Source organism: Jatropha curcas, chromosome 11 (genome assembly GCF_041381405.1).
Source record: "Jatropha curcas cultivar XTBG-Jc1 chromosome 11, XTBG_Jcur_1.0, whole genome shotgun sequence".
Taxonomy (NCBI): Eukaryota; Viridiplantae; Streptophyta; class Magnoliopsida; order Malpighiales; family Euphorbiaceae; genus Jatropha; species Jatropha curcas.
The window spans coordinates 8,619,043-8,636,597 of record NC_143161.1 but is presented as its reverse complement, the minus strand read 5'-3'; the positions used below and the strand labels follow the sequence as shown (position 1 = coordinate 8,636,597).

The following is a 17,555-nucleotide window of genomic DNA, read 5'->3' as shown; positions in this document are numbered from 1 at the left end:
ATAATATTATAAAATTATTTTTCAATTCAGTTGTTTATTATTGTTTATTTAGTTAAAACTTAGCAACTTTTAAAAAATTTTAGGAAATATGATATTTAATTTATTCAAAGAGATAGATTTAATATTATAATTCATGATTCTATTTAATGTATGAAATTAAATTGATTAAATTTTAAATTTATTCAAAGTTGAGTTTTCTTCTTTTTACTATAAGTTATAGTCTATATAATGTATTTTCGTAATTTCATTTGCTTTAACAAATATGAAAAGAAGTTTTAAATTTTAAAAATTAAAGAAATAGCTATTTAATCATAATTTAAATAAAATTATCAAACAATTATAATATATAATTCAATTTAATATTTTTAAACACTATGATAAATTATCATTTCTATGTAGTTTTTATGGCAGACTATATATTTTTCATAATAATACGTCAATATCAAATTTCATACATTCTTTCTATATTAAACCATTCATTTTGAAGTACAAATTATAAATATACAAAATGTAATAAAAATAAAATACATGAACTAACTCTACATCTACTTAGAAAAATAATTTTTTAATGAAAATCGAACTTTAAAATTATAATAACATTTAAAATTGTTTCTTTCCTATAGAGAGTTATAATTTATATAAAATATCTTTATTATTTTATGGTTATTTATACTATTTTCATTAAAAAAACTTTTGACCATATGTAATATATATTTACTTGTGTATTTGATGGTATAAAATGATAAATCTATTTTTGTCCTTCTAAGTCACTGCTTCATATATATATAGTTTTGGTTTTCAAATTTCAACAATCAAATTTGATTGTTTTCCAAGTCCAACGACATCGTTTTATACTCTGTCTACTGGTTTTGGGTATTAATCGATGGATTGGGAGTAGCTTGATGGTCTGGGTTTTCTATATTACATCGACCCGAATATGATAATTTTTACGCGTCGAGTACGAAACTGATATGGATTATCCGACGCCATATCCAGAATACCCGACCCATACAAAGACAGCGGGTACCAAAAAGTTTCCAAATTTAGAACGATCCGATTCAAAACCCCCAAACTCAAGCCATCTCCTCTCTCTCTTCTCTTCTCCTCTCCTCTTCTCAACATTTTCGAAAATCAAAACGACACTTTGGGAGATTTGTATAGTAGTTATTCACTTTTCACGTTTCTCTTCAAATTACTTACCACTGCATCTCTCTCGCCTTCAATTGCTTCCTCTGCAAATAAACTCTATTCTCTCAACATTGAATAATAACTCAAAGCTCAAAGAGAGAAGAAGAAATCCTTCTGTTTCTGCAGTATTTTTATGCGATCAATAAGAGCGTAGTTTCTGCTTCTGCTTTGAGATCTGACTCACTGTTTGTAATAGAATAAATAAGGAGAAGAAAGTGAGTTCCTTTTCGCTTATTTTTATTTGTGTGATTCATTTTCCGATAAATTGATTCCTTTGGTTTATTTAGGTATGAAGAGAATAAGAGACGACGGTTACGTAGGTTCGCAATTTAAACGGCCTTTTACTGGTTCGCGTGGAGAATCGTGAGTTTCTTAATTTTTCTACTTCTCTGGAGTTATAGTTGCTTATTGCTTTAGGTACTATTTGAAATGGTCATTGTTTTTGTTTGTTGTGAAGTAATGATTTTATTTTAATGCTTTTGCTTTTTTGGTTTTCTGTGTGAAGTGTTGAATTTAACTTTGTACTAGTGATTTAGGGTTGCATAGGCCTTATTTAGTATATGTTTGAATCATGCTTCAGTTAGGCTTCGCATTATGTGCTTCTTTTGAGGGGAAATCCATATGAAAACTTCTTTGGGGATTGCATATTTTGTTTAAATCTGAAGCTGAGTAGCCACAAACTATTAAGTCTTTCGGAATTTGTGGGTAAAATGTTAAACCTAAAAGAATAATAGTGTTGACTTTTTGTTGTTGTCTAGTAAGTTATTCGTTTGGCTTCAGAAGAAATCAATATCAGCATATAGTAGCATTTGTAGTTAAGCATGCTATAGGGTTTAGTGGTTTGGGGTAATTAGCGTATATCTCATTTGTTTTTCCCCGTTTCTTTTGGTTATGAAGCTATGGGCAATCACCGATTCCTGGAAGTGGAGGAGGAGGTGCAGGAGGGGGTGGTGGAGTTGTTGTTGTTGGAGGAGGAGGAGGAGGAGGAGGCGGAGGTGGTGCTGGTGGAGGCAGCAGTACCTCACAGAAACTAACTACCAGTGATGCCTTAGCTTATCTCAAGGAAGTGAAGGAAATGTTTCAAGACCAGAGAGAAAAATATGACTTGTTCCTTGAGGTCATGAAAGATTTCAAGGCTCAAAGGTCTCTATCAATACCTTTTAATTTTGTGAGTGAATGGGTGTTGATTTTTTGGCTGTTAATAGATTATTGCTGCTCTGTTGTTTCTTACAGAACTGACACTGCTGGTGTCATTGCAAGAGTAAAAGAGTTGTTCAAAGGTCATAATAACTTGATCTTTGGATTTAACACTTTCTTGCCCAAGGGATATGAAATAACCTTGGATGACGATGAGGCTCCACCAAAGAAAACAGTTGAACATGAGGAAGCTATCAATTTTGTTTACAAGATAAAGGTGAAAAAGTAACAATCTTTATTTTATTTCATTTTTTTTAGGAAAATGCAGCCAAAGTTTCTTGACTTTCGAGTTATGACTGATGTATGTCATGTTTACAGAAACGTTTCGAAAATGATGAACATGTTTATAAATCATTTTTGGACATTTTAAACATGTATCGGAAGGAGCATAAGGACATAAATGAGGTCTACAGCGAGGTAAAAATTACTATTATTGCCTTTAGCTATTTATGGTTGCTCTTGATATGGATAGGCGCTTGACGATCGCCCTGCTGATCTTAGTATTCTTTTTTAATTAATCATTTTTTAGGTTGCTGCTCTGTTTGAGGATCATCGAGATTTGCTTGATGAGTTCACTAGATTTTTACCAGATACTTCAGTGGCACCCATGACCCAAACTGCTCCATATGGCCGAAATTCCATCCAGCGGTACAATGAGCGGAACCCTACTGCACCTGCATCGCGGCAAATGCATATGGACAAGGTGATTGCAGTTATGCATGCTTTTCTATTGGATTTGCTTACTCAACTGAAATTTATAATCTATCTTAGAAAAGTGAAGTTATTCAATTCAATTAACCTTATATAAATGCAATGTATCATCTCCATTAAATGGATTCTTATTGGTGAGCAAATGAATCTCCTTTAGCAACGTCGGCGGGATAGGATTGTTACTTCTAACACTGAACGTGACCTAAGCGTCGATCGACCTGAGCTAGATGATGACAAAGCAATGATGAAAGTGCACAAAGAACAGAGAAAGCGTGCTGAGAAGGAGAATAGAGATAGGAGAAATCGTGATCAAGATGATAGAGAGCCTGAGCATGACAGCAACAGAGACTTCAGTTTGCAGCGGTTTCCAGACAAAAGGAAATCTTCTCGGAAGGTTGAAGGTTTTGGAATTAACTCTAACATTTCTTCTTATGATGACAAAGACAATTTAAAGAGTAAGTCACTCATGCTATTCCCAAAATAGTTGGTTACATATCCTTATTATTTATCGCTTGCATTAGGGTTCTGTAATTCTATCATTTGTTGTTCTGGTGCAGAAAAGAGTTTTGATTTACTGCATATTGCTAGTCTGTTCTTTGGAGATATTGGTGTGTATTACATTTTAGTCAGCTTGTTTCCAGATTAGGACAAAATTTTCAAAAATTTAGGGACCAGTCCATTTTAATGTAACTGCACTTAGTAGCTTGTTACACACACACACACACACACATACATGTATAACTTTTTACAATCTGGGAGCTAAATAACATATCACATGCTATCCTAAGAAAAAAAAAAAAAGAATGTTAAGTTTTGAAAATTCACCAAAAACAATCATGTTTTAAAAAAATTATTACATATAAAGAGATAACTTATGCTGTAAACATTAACAACAAAATTTACTACTCTAAAATAACCACCTGTGTTCTATGAAAATAAAAACAGTATCAGTTGTAACTGAGTTACAAAACAATAATTAAGACTTTTAACTTGCACAATACAAAGTCCATGAACCTAATTTCTTAAGTGTTGAGAAATGTAAAGTTGGATTAGAAATTAGTGATTAGCTAATCTGTGAACATCTATATAATAATTTTTAAAGGTTTGCTTATTCAAAAAGTTGAACTTAATTGCTTATTTGAAAAGTTGAACTTAACTATTATGTTACAACATTAGCCAATTGGTTCTAAGGGCATGCTTGTGATATTGTAGTTTTCTTGGTCATCTGGATTTAACCATTATAAATGAAGTAAAGACTTTGGGTGGGTTGTAAATCAGTGAACTTTTTTCTTGACTTGTTAAACTGGGCAAAGCTGAGGACCTAAACGCAGTTTACCCTATGTGCTATTATATTATGTTGTTTCTTAAAATTGTCCTAGTGGATATTGTTGTTTATGGTTCAATGCCTGGAAACGTCCTCAGTGCTTTCTTTGAAACATTTTATAAAATGGAACCCTTATGGCCGAAGACATACATGTTTGACCTTTTTGTTAATAAACAAATACACCTACCTGGGAAGCATGGTGATTTTCTCTTAAATGTGAAAGGCTTTTTCTAAATTTTGAATTTGTTTTAGGTTAAATGCTATTTGACATATTGCTCCATAATATTTTTTATGTACTGTGAACTGAGGGTGAGAAATCCCACTGTCATCAGAATCGTGCTATTCACAATTCGAATTGTACGATTTGAGTCAATTTTCATACCCAATGATACGAATCTCATGGTGAATCGGAGTTACACATGAATAATAGGCGAATCGTTGGAATTGCATGTGAATCGTCTGAATCGCAGTGAATTAGTAGATTCACACGATTCAAACCAATTGGAGAAAAATTAAAGATAATATAGAATCATTTTGTGCAATGCCAAACCATGTTTATTTAATGAGAAATAAGTAGAAATAAGCAGAGAGAATAAAAATGAAAAGAGAAGGAGAAAGCAGATGCGAAGAGAGAGAAGAGAGAAAGAAAGGAGATACGAAGAGAGCAAGAATCACAGAGAATTAAAGAGAGAAAGAAACTGAATAGGTTTTTATTAATTGAGAAATGACTAATCTGTCCATATTTGCATCAGCGGACTGTGTACTGCCATTCAATAACTGCCACGTCATAGTGCAACAAAGTATTTACAATTAATGTCCAAAATAATTTACACTGTTACAATTACACTCTTCTCAATTACAATCAGGTCCCAACACTACTTAAGTAATTGAATTCTCTTTTATTTTATGATTTGCAATTGAATTTTTAGTATCTTTTGATAGAATGAATAAAATTTTGTTGATTTACCAAATCTTATGATTCGATCTCGATCCCCGATTCAAAAAAATAATGATTTCGATTCTCGATTTGACAAATTGGCCAAATCCTACTAGTTTTTGTGATTTTGCTTCAGTTGATGGAATGAAACCCAAATCAACATATATTCACTTTTGTGGTCAATGATTTAGCCCAGGGACTCTGATATTTATCTTGTTTAAATATCTGCTGTTCCTGTAGATCACCTATTGCATCTCTGAGAATGAGATTTCTTGCTTTTTGTATGACTTTATTATGATGATTGTCTGTGTACTGCCATGTGCCTGTCTTGTTTTGAAATAATTAGATTTCATCTCTTTTACTTGTTAAGTGTCTCTCTCTTGGCTTTATGTTTTACAACTCGTCAATTATTGACTTTGTGCCTGCTCAATTCTTTTGCCAGGCATGTATAACCAAGGATTCATATTCTGTGAGAAAGTTAAGGAGAAGTTGGTTAATTCAGATGATTACCAGGCCTTTTTGAAGTGCCTTAATATTTACAGCAATGGAATAATAAAAAAGAATGATTTGCAAAATTTGGTATGTATCGAATCATCTCAATGAGTTTTCAGTTGTTTGAAATCTGCAAATCAATTTATTTTTGTGGAACTTGTCTCTATTCATGTACTTCCCTTTCTTCTTGGTTGGTACAACAATTATTATCAGTTGATCAATGATGATAATTTTTAGGAGCCACAATTTGTTTGTAATTTTGCTTCAAGTTGACAAGAAAGTAAAGCACATAATTTATTGCTTCACATAATATGCCTGAAAACTTGCAATCATTGTAATGTTTGGAAGTTACCATCTAACATAATCCATGTGTAGCTGAAAGTACTCTCGATTTTATAATATTTATTATAAAATTTTATTTTGTATGTTATCTCTTCATTGTCGTGTTTGTGTGCAAATGTTGTGCTTGTACAAGCTTAATGCTGATTTATTAGGTTGTTATTTCGAGTTCTTAGAAGTGGTTGAAGTTTTAAAAGCTGGAGGGTATTCTTTTCTAAAAGGTCTGCTGAGGAATTCCAAACTACAAGTTTTCTAAGAATTGATCCTACAGATTATTTCATAAATTGTGATCACAGCCAATAACTCATAAATCCTTATATTTTTAGAATGAATAGTAGAATGGCCCACTATTGAACTCTAAAATCCCTACTTCTATGTTAGCAATAGGTGTGAACTGGACTGAGCTGAGCTAAGTTGTTATGAAACTTTATTTAGTCTACAAAAAGCATGCTGCTATGCTCATTGGGGCCATTTTGAATTTTATCACTTAACTCAGCCACTCATTTGTTTAGCAGATTTACAGTTAAATCTCAATGAGATTTATATATAATCTGGAACTAATGTAATGTGAAAGACATGAACTAATCCCAATGCTTGAATCTAGTCCAACCATCTTTTATATTACTCAACACATTGTGGAATTCACAACTCACATTTAAAACTGCCAACTTGAATATAATTTGTTGAATTAGTACTCTTGTGCTCTATTACAATTTACATTTTGCGTTAGTGATTCCAGCATAGCTGCATGGAGAGATGGTCGTCTGCATATTGATTTTTTGAAAAATAGTTTTCCCAAGCTTGGGATTTTACTCGACTACTAAAGCCATCTTTTGGTCCTTCATCTTTTGGTCCTTCCATCTAGTATGGCCTAAAGAAGTTTGGGCTTGCCTGATTCTGGATCATGAACAGCTACTAAAGCTATAAGTAGCCATTGAATAAAAAAACCAACCTGATGCGATCTTTCATTGTTCAATTTATGGTCTGCTCAAGCATTGGTGATGCAAATTTAGAGGAGCATGTTTCTTAATTTTAGTTCACCTTTTTCCAATTTGTAGTATCTATAAAATATCTCTGCATTTCAGGTGGCTGATTTACTTGGAAAGTATCCTGATCTCATGGAAGAGTTCAATGATTTCTTTGAGCGATGTGAGAATATTGGTAAACTGTTGGAAATTGCTGTTAGTGAAGCTATTTGCTTTGGGTTTCAATTGATGTTGGTTTTGCTTTGACTTCCTTATTCCTAATGGGCTTCTGATTAACATCTTTATTGCAGATGGATTCCTTGCTGGTGTTATGAGCAAAAGTATGTAAACTGATATTTCTTTTTTTCCCCCCTTGATAATAAAGCTGTTAGTTTGTCATTCTTTTTATTTTATTTTTATTTCCCTGAGATACTGGACATCTCAGGGGCGTTTATCCCTCCAGTATTTTGTAAAAGGTAATGATACTGATGTGTTGATTGCAGAATCACCAGGTACTGATGGACATGCATCAAGATCATTGAAAGTGGAGGACAAAGATAAAGAGCAGAAGCGCGAACTGGATGTTGCTAAAGATAAGGAAAGATACAGGGAAAAATATATGGCAAAATCCATTCAAGAGCTTGACCTTTCCAACTGTCAACGTTGTACTCCAAGCTACCGGCTTCTTCCAGATGATGTATGAAGTCTTAATAACGTTTGTCTTGTTCTTGTTGATACTTTCTATTAGTTCTGCACTGATGTTTAACTTGGTACTTACATATTTGCAGTATCCAATACCCTCAGCAAGCTCGAGATCACAGCTTGGTGCACTAGTATTAAATGACCACTGGGTCTCTGTAACTTCAGGAAGTGAGGATTACTCGTTTAAACATATGCGCAGAAATCAATATGAAGAAAGCTTGTTCAGATGTGAAGATGATAGGTAAAAAAAAATGCTTGCTTGTGTATGGCACAGTCCTCATTTCTCTATTATTCTTATCTTATTCGGTGAATTTTTGGACCTCTTACGAAAGTAACTTTAGAGTTTTAATTTTTTTATACTAGATTTGAGCTGGACATGTTGTTGGAGTCTGTGACCTCCACAGCTAAACGGGCAGAAGAATTGTTAAACAGCATCAATGAAAATAAAATAGACAGTCCAATCATTATTGAAGACCATTTTACTGGTTAGTTTCAGGGTTAATTATGTAGTAAAATAGATTTGAGATTAACTATTTTCGGACTTCCTTTATTTGAGATTTAGATTTTTTTTTTTTTACTGATGGCCTTTCGGTTTTTCTTTTTCCTTTTTTCTTGCAGCTCTAAATTTAAGGTGCATTGAGCGCTTGTATGGGGACCATGGCCTTGATGTTATGGACATATTACGTAAGAACCCAGCTCTTGCCCTTCCTGTTATATTAACTCGCCTAAAGCAGAAACAAGAAGAGTGGACCCGGTGTCGAGCAGATTTTAATAAGGTTTGGGCTGAAATTTATACAAAAAACCATTACAAATCACTGGATCACCGCAGCTTCTATTTCAAGCAACAAGATTCAAAGAACTTGAGCACAAGATGTAAGTCCAATTTTTAAAAAATCAGTTACAATAAATTGAGTTATTTTATGCATACAATCTTTATATATTGGCCATCAGATCATGCACCTGTTCATTTACTTGCAGGGAAATTTTGGTATATTACAATGAGTGGATATTGTGTATGAAATTACTATAACCTTTTCTAGGAGAAAACCATGCAGCATATTGCAAATACATATTTTCGGTTAGGCAGCTAGCTTAATAATTCTGTGACATTCTGCTTGTCTGGAGCATTTTTATGAACTCAACTCAACTAATCCTTAATCACTTAGGGCAACGTCTATAGAATGCTTGGGAGAATATTTTTCATCTAGCTAATTATCCCTTGATGATTAAATCTACATATAGATCTGCTGAAGCACTTTACATTTTTGTCTGAAGACAACAAAGAGTGTCTCCTATTGTTTAAAGAATAGACTTTTATGTGTAGCATCTTCTCTAGTAATTATCTGCATGTGCTAAAAGATATTTCTTTTCAAGACTTTTTTACTTTATTTTATTGTATCACATGCATCTTTAAGTCAGGTTATCCTTTTCAACTACTAGCTGTTTTACCTAATGGAATGATTGACAGGGAGGGAGCTCATCCAATCTTGGACTGGTTACCTAAACAAATATTTAAAGTTTGGTGATATAAAGAATGAAATAGGATTCTAGCTCGCATATGCTTCCCTTTAATAAATTGCTCACTGGTTGTCCTAATTTAAATAAAAAAAAAAAAAAGTAATCTGTATGCTTAGCTATTATGCTTGTATTTTGTGTATCCTTACATTTTATTGCCTTTAGTACAATGCTCACTGGTTCTTCCAACTCACTGCTTGTCCCAACTTAACACAGCCTTGGTGTCTGAGATCAAGGAATTAAAAGAGAAGCAACAGAAGGAAGATGATGTTCTGTTAGCTTTTGCTGCTGGGAACCGACAACCTGTTGTTCCGCATTTGCAGTATGAATACTCTGATATGAGCATCCATGAAGATTTGTATAAACTTGTCCAATACTCATGTGAAGAGGTCTGCTCAACCAAAGATCAATTGAATAAAGTTATGAGGCTCTGGACTACATTTATGGAGCCAATGCTTGGCATTGGTTCTCGTTCTAATGGCTTGGAGAATTCTGAAGTTGACAGAAAAAGTGTGCATCAGCCTGGGAATTGTACTACATTAGGCATAGCAGAAAATGGTGCTGATCCTAGTGCATTGAATTCCAAGCCGTCAAAATCAACTAGCAATGAAGATGAAAACATATCAACAGAGCTAGCGAACTCTTGTGGGCCAAGTTTGGCAAATGATAGTTTGACTAAAGATAGTTTACTTGAATTAGATTGTGTTTATAAAGATGATCTGACATGTAATACCCTTAGGCTAGAAAGAGAGAACAAGGTTACTGATGTAGCTGACAGAATATCCGGATTTAACACACAAATTGCCTCAGGTCAGGTAGTAGCTGATTCCAAAACATCTCTTACAGTAGGATTGGAACGAAGTCATGGAAGAACCAGCATCAGTGGGATGGCAGGTGTGTTTTGAATCAGTTCTGTAATATATTTTTCAATGGTTCTTGGTATTTGGTTGATATTGATATAGTTATTGGTGATTTATTCTGATTGTTCTGTTTTGCTGCCATTGGAATTTGAAGGATCTGGTTCAATACCGTCCATTCCAGGTGGTGCTGCTCTTGAGGATCATAAACTTAGAGTTGGTACTGATATTGGTCCTTCACCAGAGGTATGAATTTGAAGTTTTAATGAATTGGAGGCTAATTTTGTGATGGCTAAAGTGAAAAAAAAAGAATAGTTTTTCTTTGCTTTACACAACCCTCCAACTTCTCACAGAAGTAAGCAGACCAGCCAGATGATGCCTGAAGCAGATATATTAGTTGATTGTGCCTTGTGTTTTAATTCCTACTCTTTGATTGCTCTCTGTTTATTCTTCCTTTAAATGGTTAAGGAAGAGATTCTTGATTAGTTTTTCTTTCTTAGGTGCTTCAAGCTGGCATTTTCTTACCAGCTAATGGAATGTTGATGGTTGGTGCTAAATCTAGTAGATATAATGAAGAATCAACTGGACCTTCGAAGGCTGAAAAAGAGGAGGGTGAGTTATCACCCAATGGTGATTTTGAGGAGGACAATTTTGCTGTCTATGGAGACGATGGCATGCAGGCTATGCCCAAAGGAAAGCATGGTGCTGAAAGCAGGCAAAATGAACCTGGAAATGGGGAAGAGTTACATTGTCAGAATGCTGGAGGAGAAAATGATGTTGACCTAGATGCTGATGATGAGGATAGTGATAATGCTTCTGAGGCTGGTGATGATGCTTCTGGCAGTGAGTCTGCTGGTGATGAATGCTCTCGGGAAGAGCATGAAGAGGATGAAGATGTAGAACGTGATGATGTTGATGGGAAGGCTGAGAGTGAAGGTGAAGCTGAGGGGATGGCTGAGGCACAGTTTGCTGGAGATGTGCCATTACAAGAACGGTTTCTTTCATCTGTGAAACCTCTTGTAAAGTATGTTCCAGGGGGTTTATTTGATGGCGAAAGGAAAGAGTCTCGGAAATTCTATGGAAATGATGATTTTTATGTGCTTTTCAGACTTCATCAAGTATGTAACTCAAGTCATCTCAACTTAAAAGGATCCTTCTCTTAAAGCGTTCCATCATCTATGGAACTAAAATTGAAAAGAAAAAAAAAAATCCTTTTTAAAATTTTAACTTTTGGTTCCTTCTAAGTGCGACTGATTTGCTGTTCACTATTTGAATATACCAGATTCTCTATGAACGAATTTTGTCAGCAAAAACAAATTCAACTTCTGCTGAAATGAAGTGGAGAAATTCTAAGGATGCTACATCTCCAAATTCATATTCCCGGTAATATGCCTGCTAGTCATTAGGGTTGTAAATGATTGAAGCATATGCTAGAGCTTGAGATCAATTTTGAACTTGAGCTAAGTTGTTAAAATTGTAATGAAATAAGCTTTGCTCATTTAAACATTCAACCTATTGAAAAAAATTACTAAAGAAGAATACAATATTCACCCAAAAAATAAGTTATGTTGTATTTTAATAGACAAAAAATCACAGAAAAAACAGTTAAGAGACCTAATATTTCAATTTTTAGTTTGAATTTTCTTATAAACCCAAGGAAACATTCCTCATTAATAAACTGATGATCCATGCCATTGTGACAAGAATAAAATTTCTATGTACTAACCAGAATTTAAAATTTATATCTCAATCTAAGTATTGAAATTTGCATGCAATACACTATTATTAAATTAGTGTTGCATTGACAATACTTCAAATGAAAATCTTATCTCACAATACATGAGTTTATTGATAATTAGCTGCTGAATTTATTAGCATGTGTACTCAAAATTGTATTTCTAAATTATTTGATGTGTAAACTATACACTTTTACATGACTTGCAAATAATTGCAATCAATAACTTGAATATGGGTGAATATTTGTTATGACTAAATTAGTCATTATTGCATGGTATAAAAAAGTTTTGGCTGTTTTGGTGACACTTCTGTGTACAAGTCAGTATTATTGTGTTAGTTATGTCTTTATTATAACATACTATAGATAGCATATACAAGTTTGGAACTGGAAAATACATTTGCTTGTATTTGAGTTACTGTTGAGCTTAGAAAACATTCTAGTTTATGAACCAATAAATGAGTTGCCTTGTACCACTAAACAAACTAACGAGTCTGTGAATGAGCTACCAAGCCGACAAACAAATTGCTTGTGAGTTTAACAAGTTCAAATATTAATGAGCTTAAACTCACCTAGAAACTAAATGAGCTTAACAGGTGAACTTGTACTGGTCACTAACCTTAATGAATGAATGAGCTCGTGAGAGCATTTATTATGCTGAGATCCGACTAGATTGTAGTGAATTGGCTCTTCTTGTCTGCAACAAGTTTGAATTCCGTTGTGTGCATTAATTTCATTGTTTATATGCTGCAGATTTGTGAGTGCGCTGTACAATTTGCTTGATGGATCTATTGATAATGCCAAGTTTGAGGATGAATGCAGAGCTATTATTGGAAACCAATCATATGTGTTATTCACACTAGACAAATTAATATATAAATTGGTCAAACAGGTTTGCTTATTAGAATCTCCATTTTATGTATTTGTCATTTTTTTTTTCTTTTTTGCTTATTAGAATCTCCCTTTTATGTATTTATCCAATATTTTTGGAGCAATGATTCTGAATTGTGGTTCTTGCTGCAGCTTCAAACTGTTGCAACTGATGATATGGACAATAAGCTTCTTCAATTATATGAGTACGAAAGATCCCGGAAAGCTGGGAACTCTGTTGACTCTGTGTATTATGATAATGCACGCTTCCTTCTTCACGAGGAGAACATATATCGCTTGGAATTTGTTAGTGTTTTTTCATTCACTGTCCCTCTGTCTGTCTGTATATCTATTTATCGATGTTGAGCTAGGCATGACCATGGTTCATTCCAATGAACTGAAACCAAACCGGTCAAAATGTCACTAAACTGTTGTCAATGGCTTCTGGTTTCAAACAGAAATTGAAACCATATACTTAAGGCTCAGTTCTTTTAGAACAGGAGCCGGCAGTTTCAATTTAAAACCGGTGGTTTTGGTTTGAAACTGTTAAAAAAAGGAAATATTATAAAACGAACTTCCAATTTATGTTTTCTTTTATTGTAATTTTTTAAAATAAATTTTAAGTCTTTTTATTAAACTGTTTATTCATTTGAATACTGCTATTTATTATTATATATTCCTGGTACAACTAAAAATAAATTGAAAAAAAGTAAAAAGAGGTTTCATTACCGTCTTAGGAACTGCCTAAGAACGTTTCTGTTCCAGTTCTACCTTTCTTTAGAACAAGAACCAACGTCTCCAGAACTGTGGTAATGCCTAGTCTGAGAACACATCCTTGTGCCTATATATGCATATAGTAATTTTCCTGCTGTTATTCACTTTAATGTAATACTTGCTATTTTTGGGTTCTTTCTGCAGTCACCTGCTCCATCTCGTTTGTCCATCCAACTAATGGACAATGTTACTGAAAAGCCTGAGGTGTTGGCAGTTGCAATGGATCCTAATTTTGCAGCATATTTGCACAATGATTTTCTGTCTATTGTTTCCAGCAAAAAGGAGCCGCATGGCATTGTGCTGCAGAGGTAGGGATATAATAAGTTCAGTAGATCATTTGCTCTTTATCCCCTGAGGGAAAGCAAGGCTCATTTTAAGTTATGTTAATATGCTAGTGACATGCATCAAGTGGTTTGGACCTACTAGTCTCTTTCCTTCCTTTGTTGTTAGTTCTTTCAGCATGCATTTTAAACTGCTTGCTGTTTGCATCTTCTAATTATCTCTGCCTTCCCCTGGAAAATGAGGAGGCGCAAAGTTTTATTTATGGAAGTGATTAGTTCCCATGTAAACGTCCTGCTGATCCCATTCTTCTCCTTGTTTAGTTCTGTTAGTGGAGCTGTACAAAATTCCATCATCAGTAACCCATTCATATGAAAGGATGTTTTGCTATGACGTGGATATTGAAATCAACTGCATCAGTTATATGACTATCTGTTAGTTACGATTTGCAGAAACAAGCGGAAATATATGGGCTTAGATGAAAATTCTGCTTTATGCACGGCCATGGAAGGTGTTAAGACTTTCAATGGTTTGGAGTGTAAGATTTCCTGTAACTCGTACAAGGTATCTTTCTTTCACTGATGGCCATTCGCTCATTTTTCCTTTCTATATTTGGAGTTCTCTTCTTGATTGTTATCTTGTGTTATCAAACCAACTGCTGCTTCCATTTTCTTTGCTTAGGTGCTAAATGATTGAAAGGCTATATATTTAATCTTCGCTCTAGTTGTAGGTCTAGCTTATTATTTTCCTCAATCGGTCACTGGAGTAATTGCTTGGCTACGTCGCCTATTGTTTTTTACTTGTTAGTCATGTATATTTGTTCAACAAAATAAACTATGATATCCATGTCACATAATTTGTTGTATTTTTAAGGCCAAATCACAAAAAAAGAAGCTCGAACTTTGGAAATCCTACAATTTGGGTCAATTCTTTTAATTTTATCAATTTATACTGTGGACCTTTTCTTTTTTTAACAATTGTAGCCTTCATCAGTGTCCGTCAAATTAATAACAAACACAAGTGCATGTGCATGATAGAACAAACAAATCCCTAAATTAAAAACCAAAAAGAAAATCCCTAAATTATTTTATCAGGAACAACACAAGTGCATGATAGAATAAACAGCCAAACCAAAAGGCATTCAATTAAAAATAGAAACAGACAAACATATGAAACAAAACACAATTCAAATATCGTTATCAGAAGTCAAATAACTAATAAAAATTTGATGCCAAACTAAAATAATTTTGATGCCTGAACATGCCATACCGAGTTAAATCCAGTGACAGAGCCCGATTCATCTCTTTCTGCACCCAATTCAAGCGTTTGTTCTTCCTTTTCCTTTCCATCCCTATTCTTCTCAATATCAGAGAAATCATCCTATGAACTTTCAGTCCGACCTTCCAACTGGTCTTGCATGCATCAAAGAAACATTACCTCACCACATGCATAAAATGGTGTGCTAAAATTTTCTGATTGTGGAGGATAAAGATAAGTACTTTGGCTAATATGCAAGGGAGTCTGTTAAGCTTTTTTGAATATGGGTATGGCTTATCATCGGTGGAATAGGCGGTGCCGGTGATGCAGTTAAGTGAGTGGTGAGATTTAATTTTGCCTTCATTTTCTAGAATTGGAAGAATTGATAACAAAGGCCAATCAAATTAAGAAAAATAAGGATCGAATAGACTTTTGGTTGTAATTCATGGAACAAGAATAGGAATTTAAAGTGATATAAGAATGGGAGGAATAATTCAAGGGAATTTAGGGATTTGGAAACAACAGCGGGGAGGAAAATTGAGATCTCGAGATAAGCTGTTTGCTTAACACCTGCAAAAATTTGTTAAGAGCCCTAGCTTAAAACAACACCAAGCTAGAGATATTTTTTTAATTTGTTTTTTAAAGTGACATACTGATTAGACAATATTCACCTCTGATATGTAGGGCTCACTTTTTTATAGTTAATGACCACATCAGTGATAATTTGACAGACACTAGACAGGCTACAATTGTAAAATAATAATAATAATAATAATAATAATAATAAGTCGACAGTAGCAATTGATAAAATTAAAAAAATTGGCCAAAATTATAAAGATGGCTAAAGTTCGAGCTTTTTTCTTGTCATTTGGCCTATTTTTAACTCTTCCACATAGCAGTACATCTTTTTGTTTTCAACTCTTTTGTTTGTTTGTCTTTTTTTTTTTTTTTCAAATAATCTTTGTGTATACTGTCTCTTTCCTTGAAGTGTCACGTCTGAATATCTAAGTATTGTTTGGCAGATTTCCTATGTTCTGGACACGGAGGATTTCTTCTTTCGATTGAGAAAGAAAAGAAGAAGCCCATCACAAGTAAAATCGATGTATCATGATCAGGTCCAGGCACGAGTACAATGCTTTCACAGATTCTTATCAGCCTCATGATAGTTTCTGATTTCCTTTCCATTGGATTTGAGGTAGAAATCATTAGCTTCATAAATGTAGTAAAACCTTATCATCTACTGAACATGTCAGATATTTAACACCAGCTTTTCTGTTTGTATAGAACTCCTCGGCGCAATTGAAAGTATAAAAACTTTCTTGAGACAACTTCCTCAGGTAATATTTATGCCAATTTGGAATGGCTCAAGAACGGCTCAGGAGTGTAATACTTTGTAAGGGCAGCTTGTTTGAGCCATGGTGGTGTAAATAGGGTTGATGCATGATATTCCTATTTTTGTAGAAAATGTATCTATCTTATTCTGTGTTGTTGTAGGTAGGAGCCTATATTCCCTTTTTTTTTTTTTTTTTGTTAATAGTCTTCCCACATTAACAGTTTGCCACACTTACTGTTTGTGGATCTGAGTGAGCTCAATTAAATTCCTAGAGTGGAACTAACTTGAATCTGTAAGAGTGAACAAATGATAAGATGGGGTAAAACTGAAATTGTCTATATAAAGCTCCCAGTTTTCTTTCTTAGGAGCATAAGAATTTTGTTCTGCAGATTTTGGAGACTTTGTACTCATTCTCTCTCTCTCTCTCTCTCTCTCTCTCTCCTTTCCTTTTCTTTTTATAACATGGTATCAGCAGAAATTATTATTTGATATACAGATTCTTTATTGGTGGAGTTTGTTGAAGAGGTTATATTGATGTGTTTCCTATTACTGATAAATCTCTGTAATTCCTTTTATTTATTTATTTATTTATTTGGTCATTATTCAGGGTTTTTCCTGTTATATTGACGTGTCATTATTTATTTATTCCTATCTTGAACTTTATATTGCATTGAACTTCCAAATTTTCAATAAAATAATTCTGCAAGTTAAAGCATCGAAGTGTTTATAAGTATAATTTTATAAAGTGTTTAATAGGTTAAAATATAAGTTGAAGATGTCATATAGTATTACAAAATTTAAGAGCGAATTTATGTATTTATCCGGAAAGAAAAAAAATAATCTGTACATATCATAAAGTATTATAAAATTTAAGAGTGAATTTATATATTTAGCAGGAAAGAAAAAGAATAATCTGTAGATATGTGACTTGTATAATTGGAGGCTCCTTATTGTCTCATGTGCTTAAAATAGACGCCTTTTTTGAATTTGGAAACAATTATATACCAACACTGCATTTTATACGTTCAGTATTGCTCAATGTGCAAACTCAGAGAACTATAATAATATTAATTAATAAAT

The 17,555-nt window shown here is 33.6% G+C and overlaps 1 protein-coding gene across 6 annotated transcripts; it reads left to right on the top strand.

The window, feature by feature from the left end:
* Positions 1 to 1,063: 1,063 nt before the first annotated feature.
* SNL2 (SIN3-like 2) lies at positions 1,064 to 16,863 on the top strand. Of its 6 annotated transcripts, none has more exons than XM_089716188.1 (24): positions 1,065 to 1,403; positions 1,476 to 1,551; positions 2,086 to 2,331; positions 2,422 to 2,602; positions 2,704 to 2,802; positions 2,915 to 3,088; positions 3,254 to 3,551; positions 5,800 to 5,936; positions 7,274 to 7,337; positions 7,465 to 7,494; positions 7,666 to 7,850; positions 7,942 to 8,096; positions 8,219 to 8,340; positions 8,474 to 8,728; positions 9,587 to 10,264; positions 10,385 to 10,473; positions 10,728 to 11,345; positions 11,510 to 11,610; positions 12,716 to 12,854; positions 12,986 to 13,138; positions 13,751 to 13,914; positions 14,338 to 14,449; positions 16,165 to 16,337; positions 16,427 to 16,863. In XM_089716188.1, the coding sequence occupies exons 2-23, from the start codon at positions 1,478 to 1,480 to the stop codon at positions 16,303 to 16,305; spliced, it is 4,215 nt and encodes a 1,404-aa protein (XP_089572314.1). In that variant the 5' UTR covers positions 1,065 to 1,403; positions 1,476 to 1,477; the 3' UTR covers positions 16,306 to 16,337; positions 16,427 to 16,863. The 6 variants fall into 6 exon arrangements, 5 of the variants coding, with proteins under 5 accessions (XP_089572315.1, XP_089572314.1, XP_089572313.1 ...); XM_089716187.1 differs by having other exon boundaries at positions 7,657 to 7,850; XM_089716186.1 differs by having other exon boundaries at positions 7,274 to 7,349.
* Positions 16,864 to 17,555: the final 692 nt, after the last annotated feature.

Coding starts and splice junctions, on each gene's coding strand:
- SNL2 (XM_089716185.1), top strand. CDS start 1,478: ATGAAGAGAATAAGAGACGACGGTTACGTAGGTTCGCAATTTAAACGG. Junction 2,603..2,703: donor ATTTTGTTTACAAGATAAAG/GTGAAAAAGTAA, acceptor TCATGTTTACAG/AAACGTTTCGAAAATGATGA. Junction 13,915..14,337: donor CATGGCATTGTGCTGCAGAG/GTAGGGATATAA, acceptor TACGATTTGCAG/AAACAAGCGGAAATATATGG.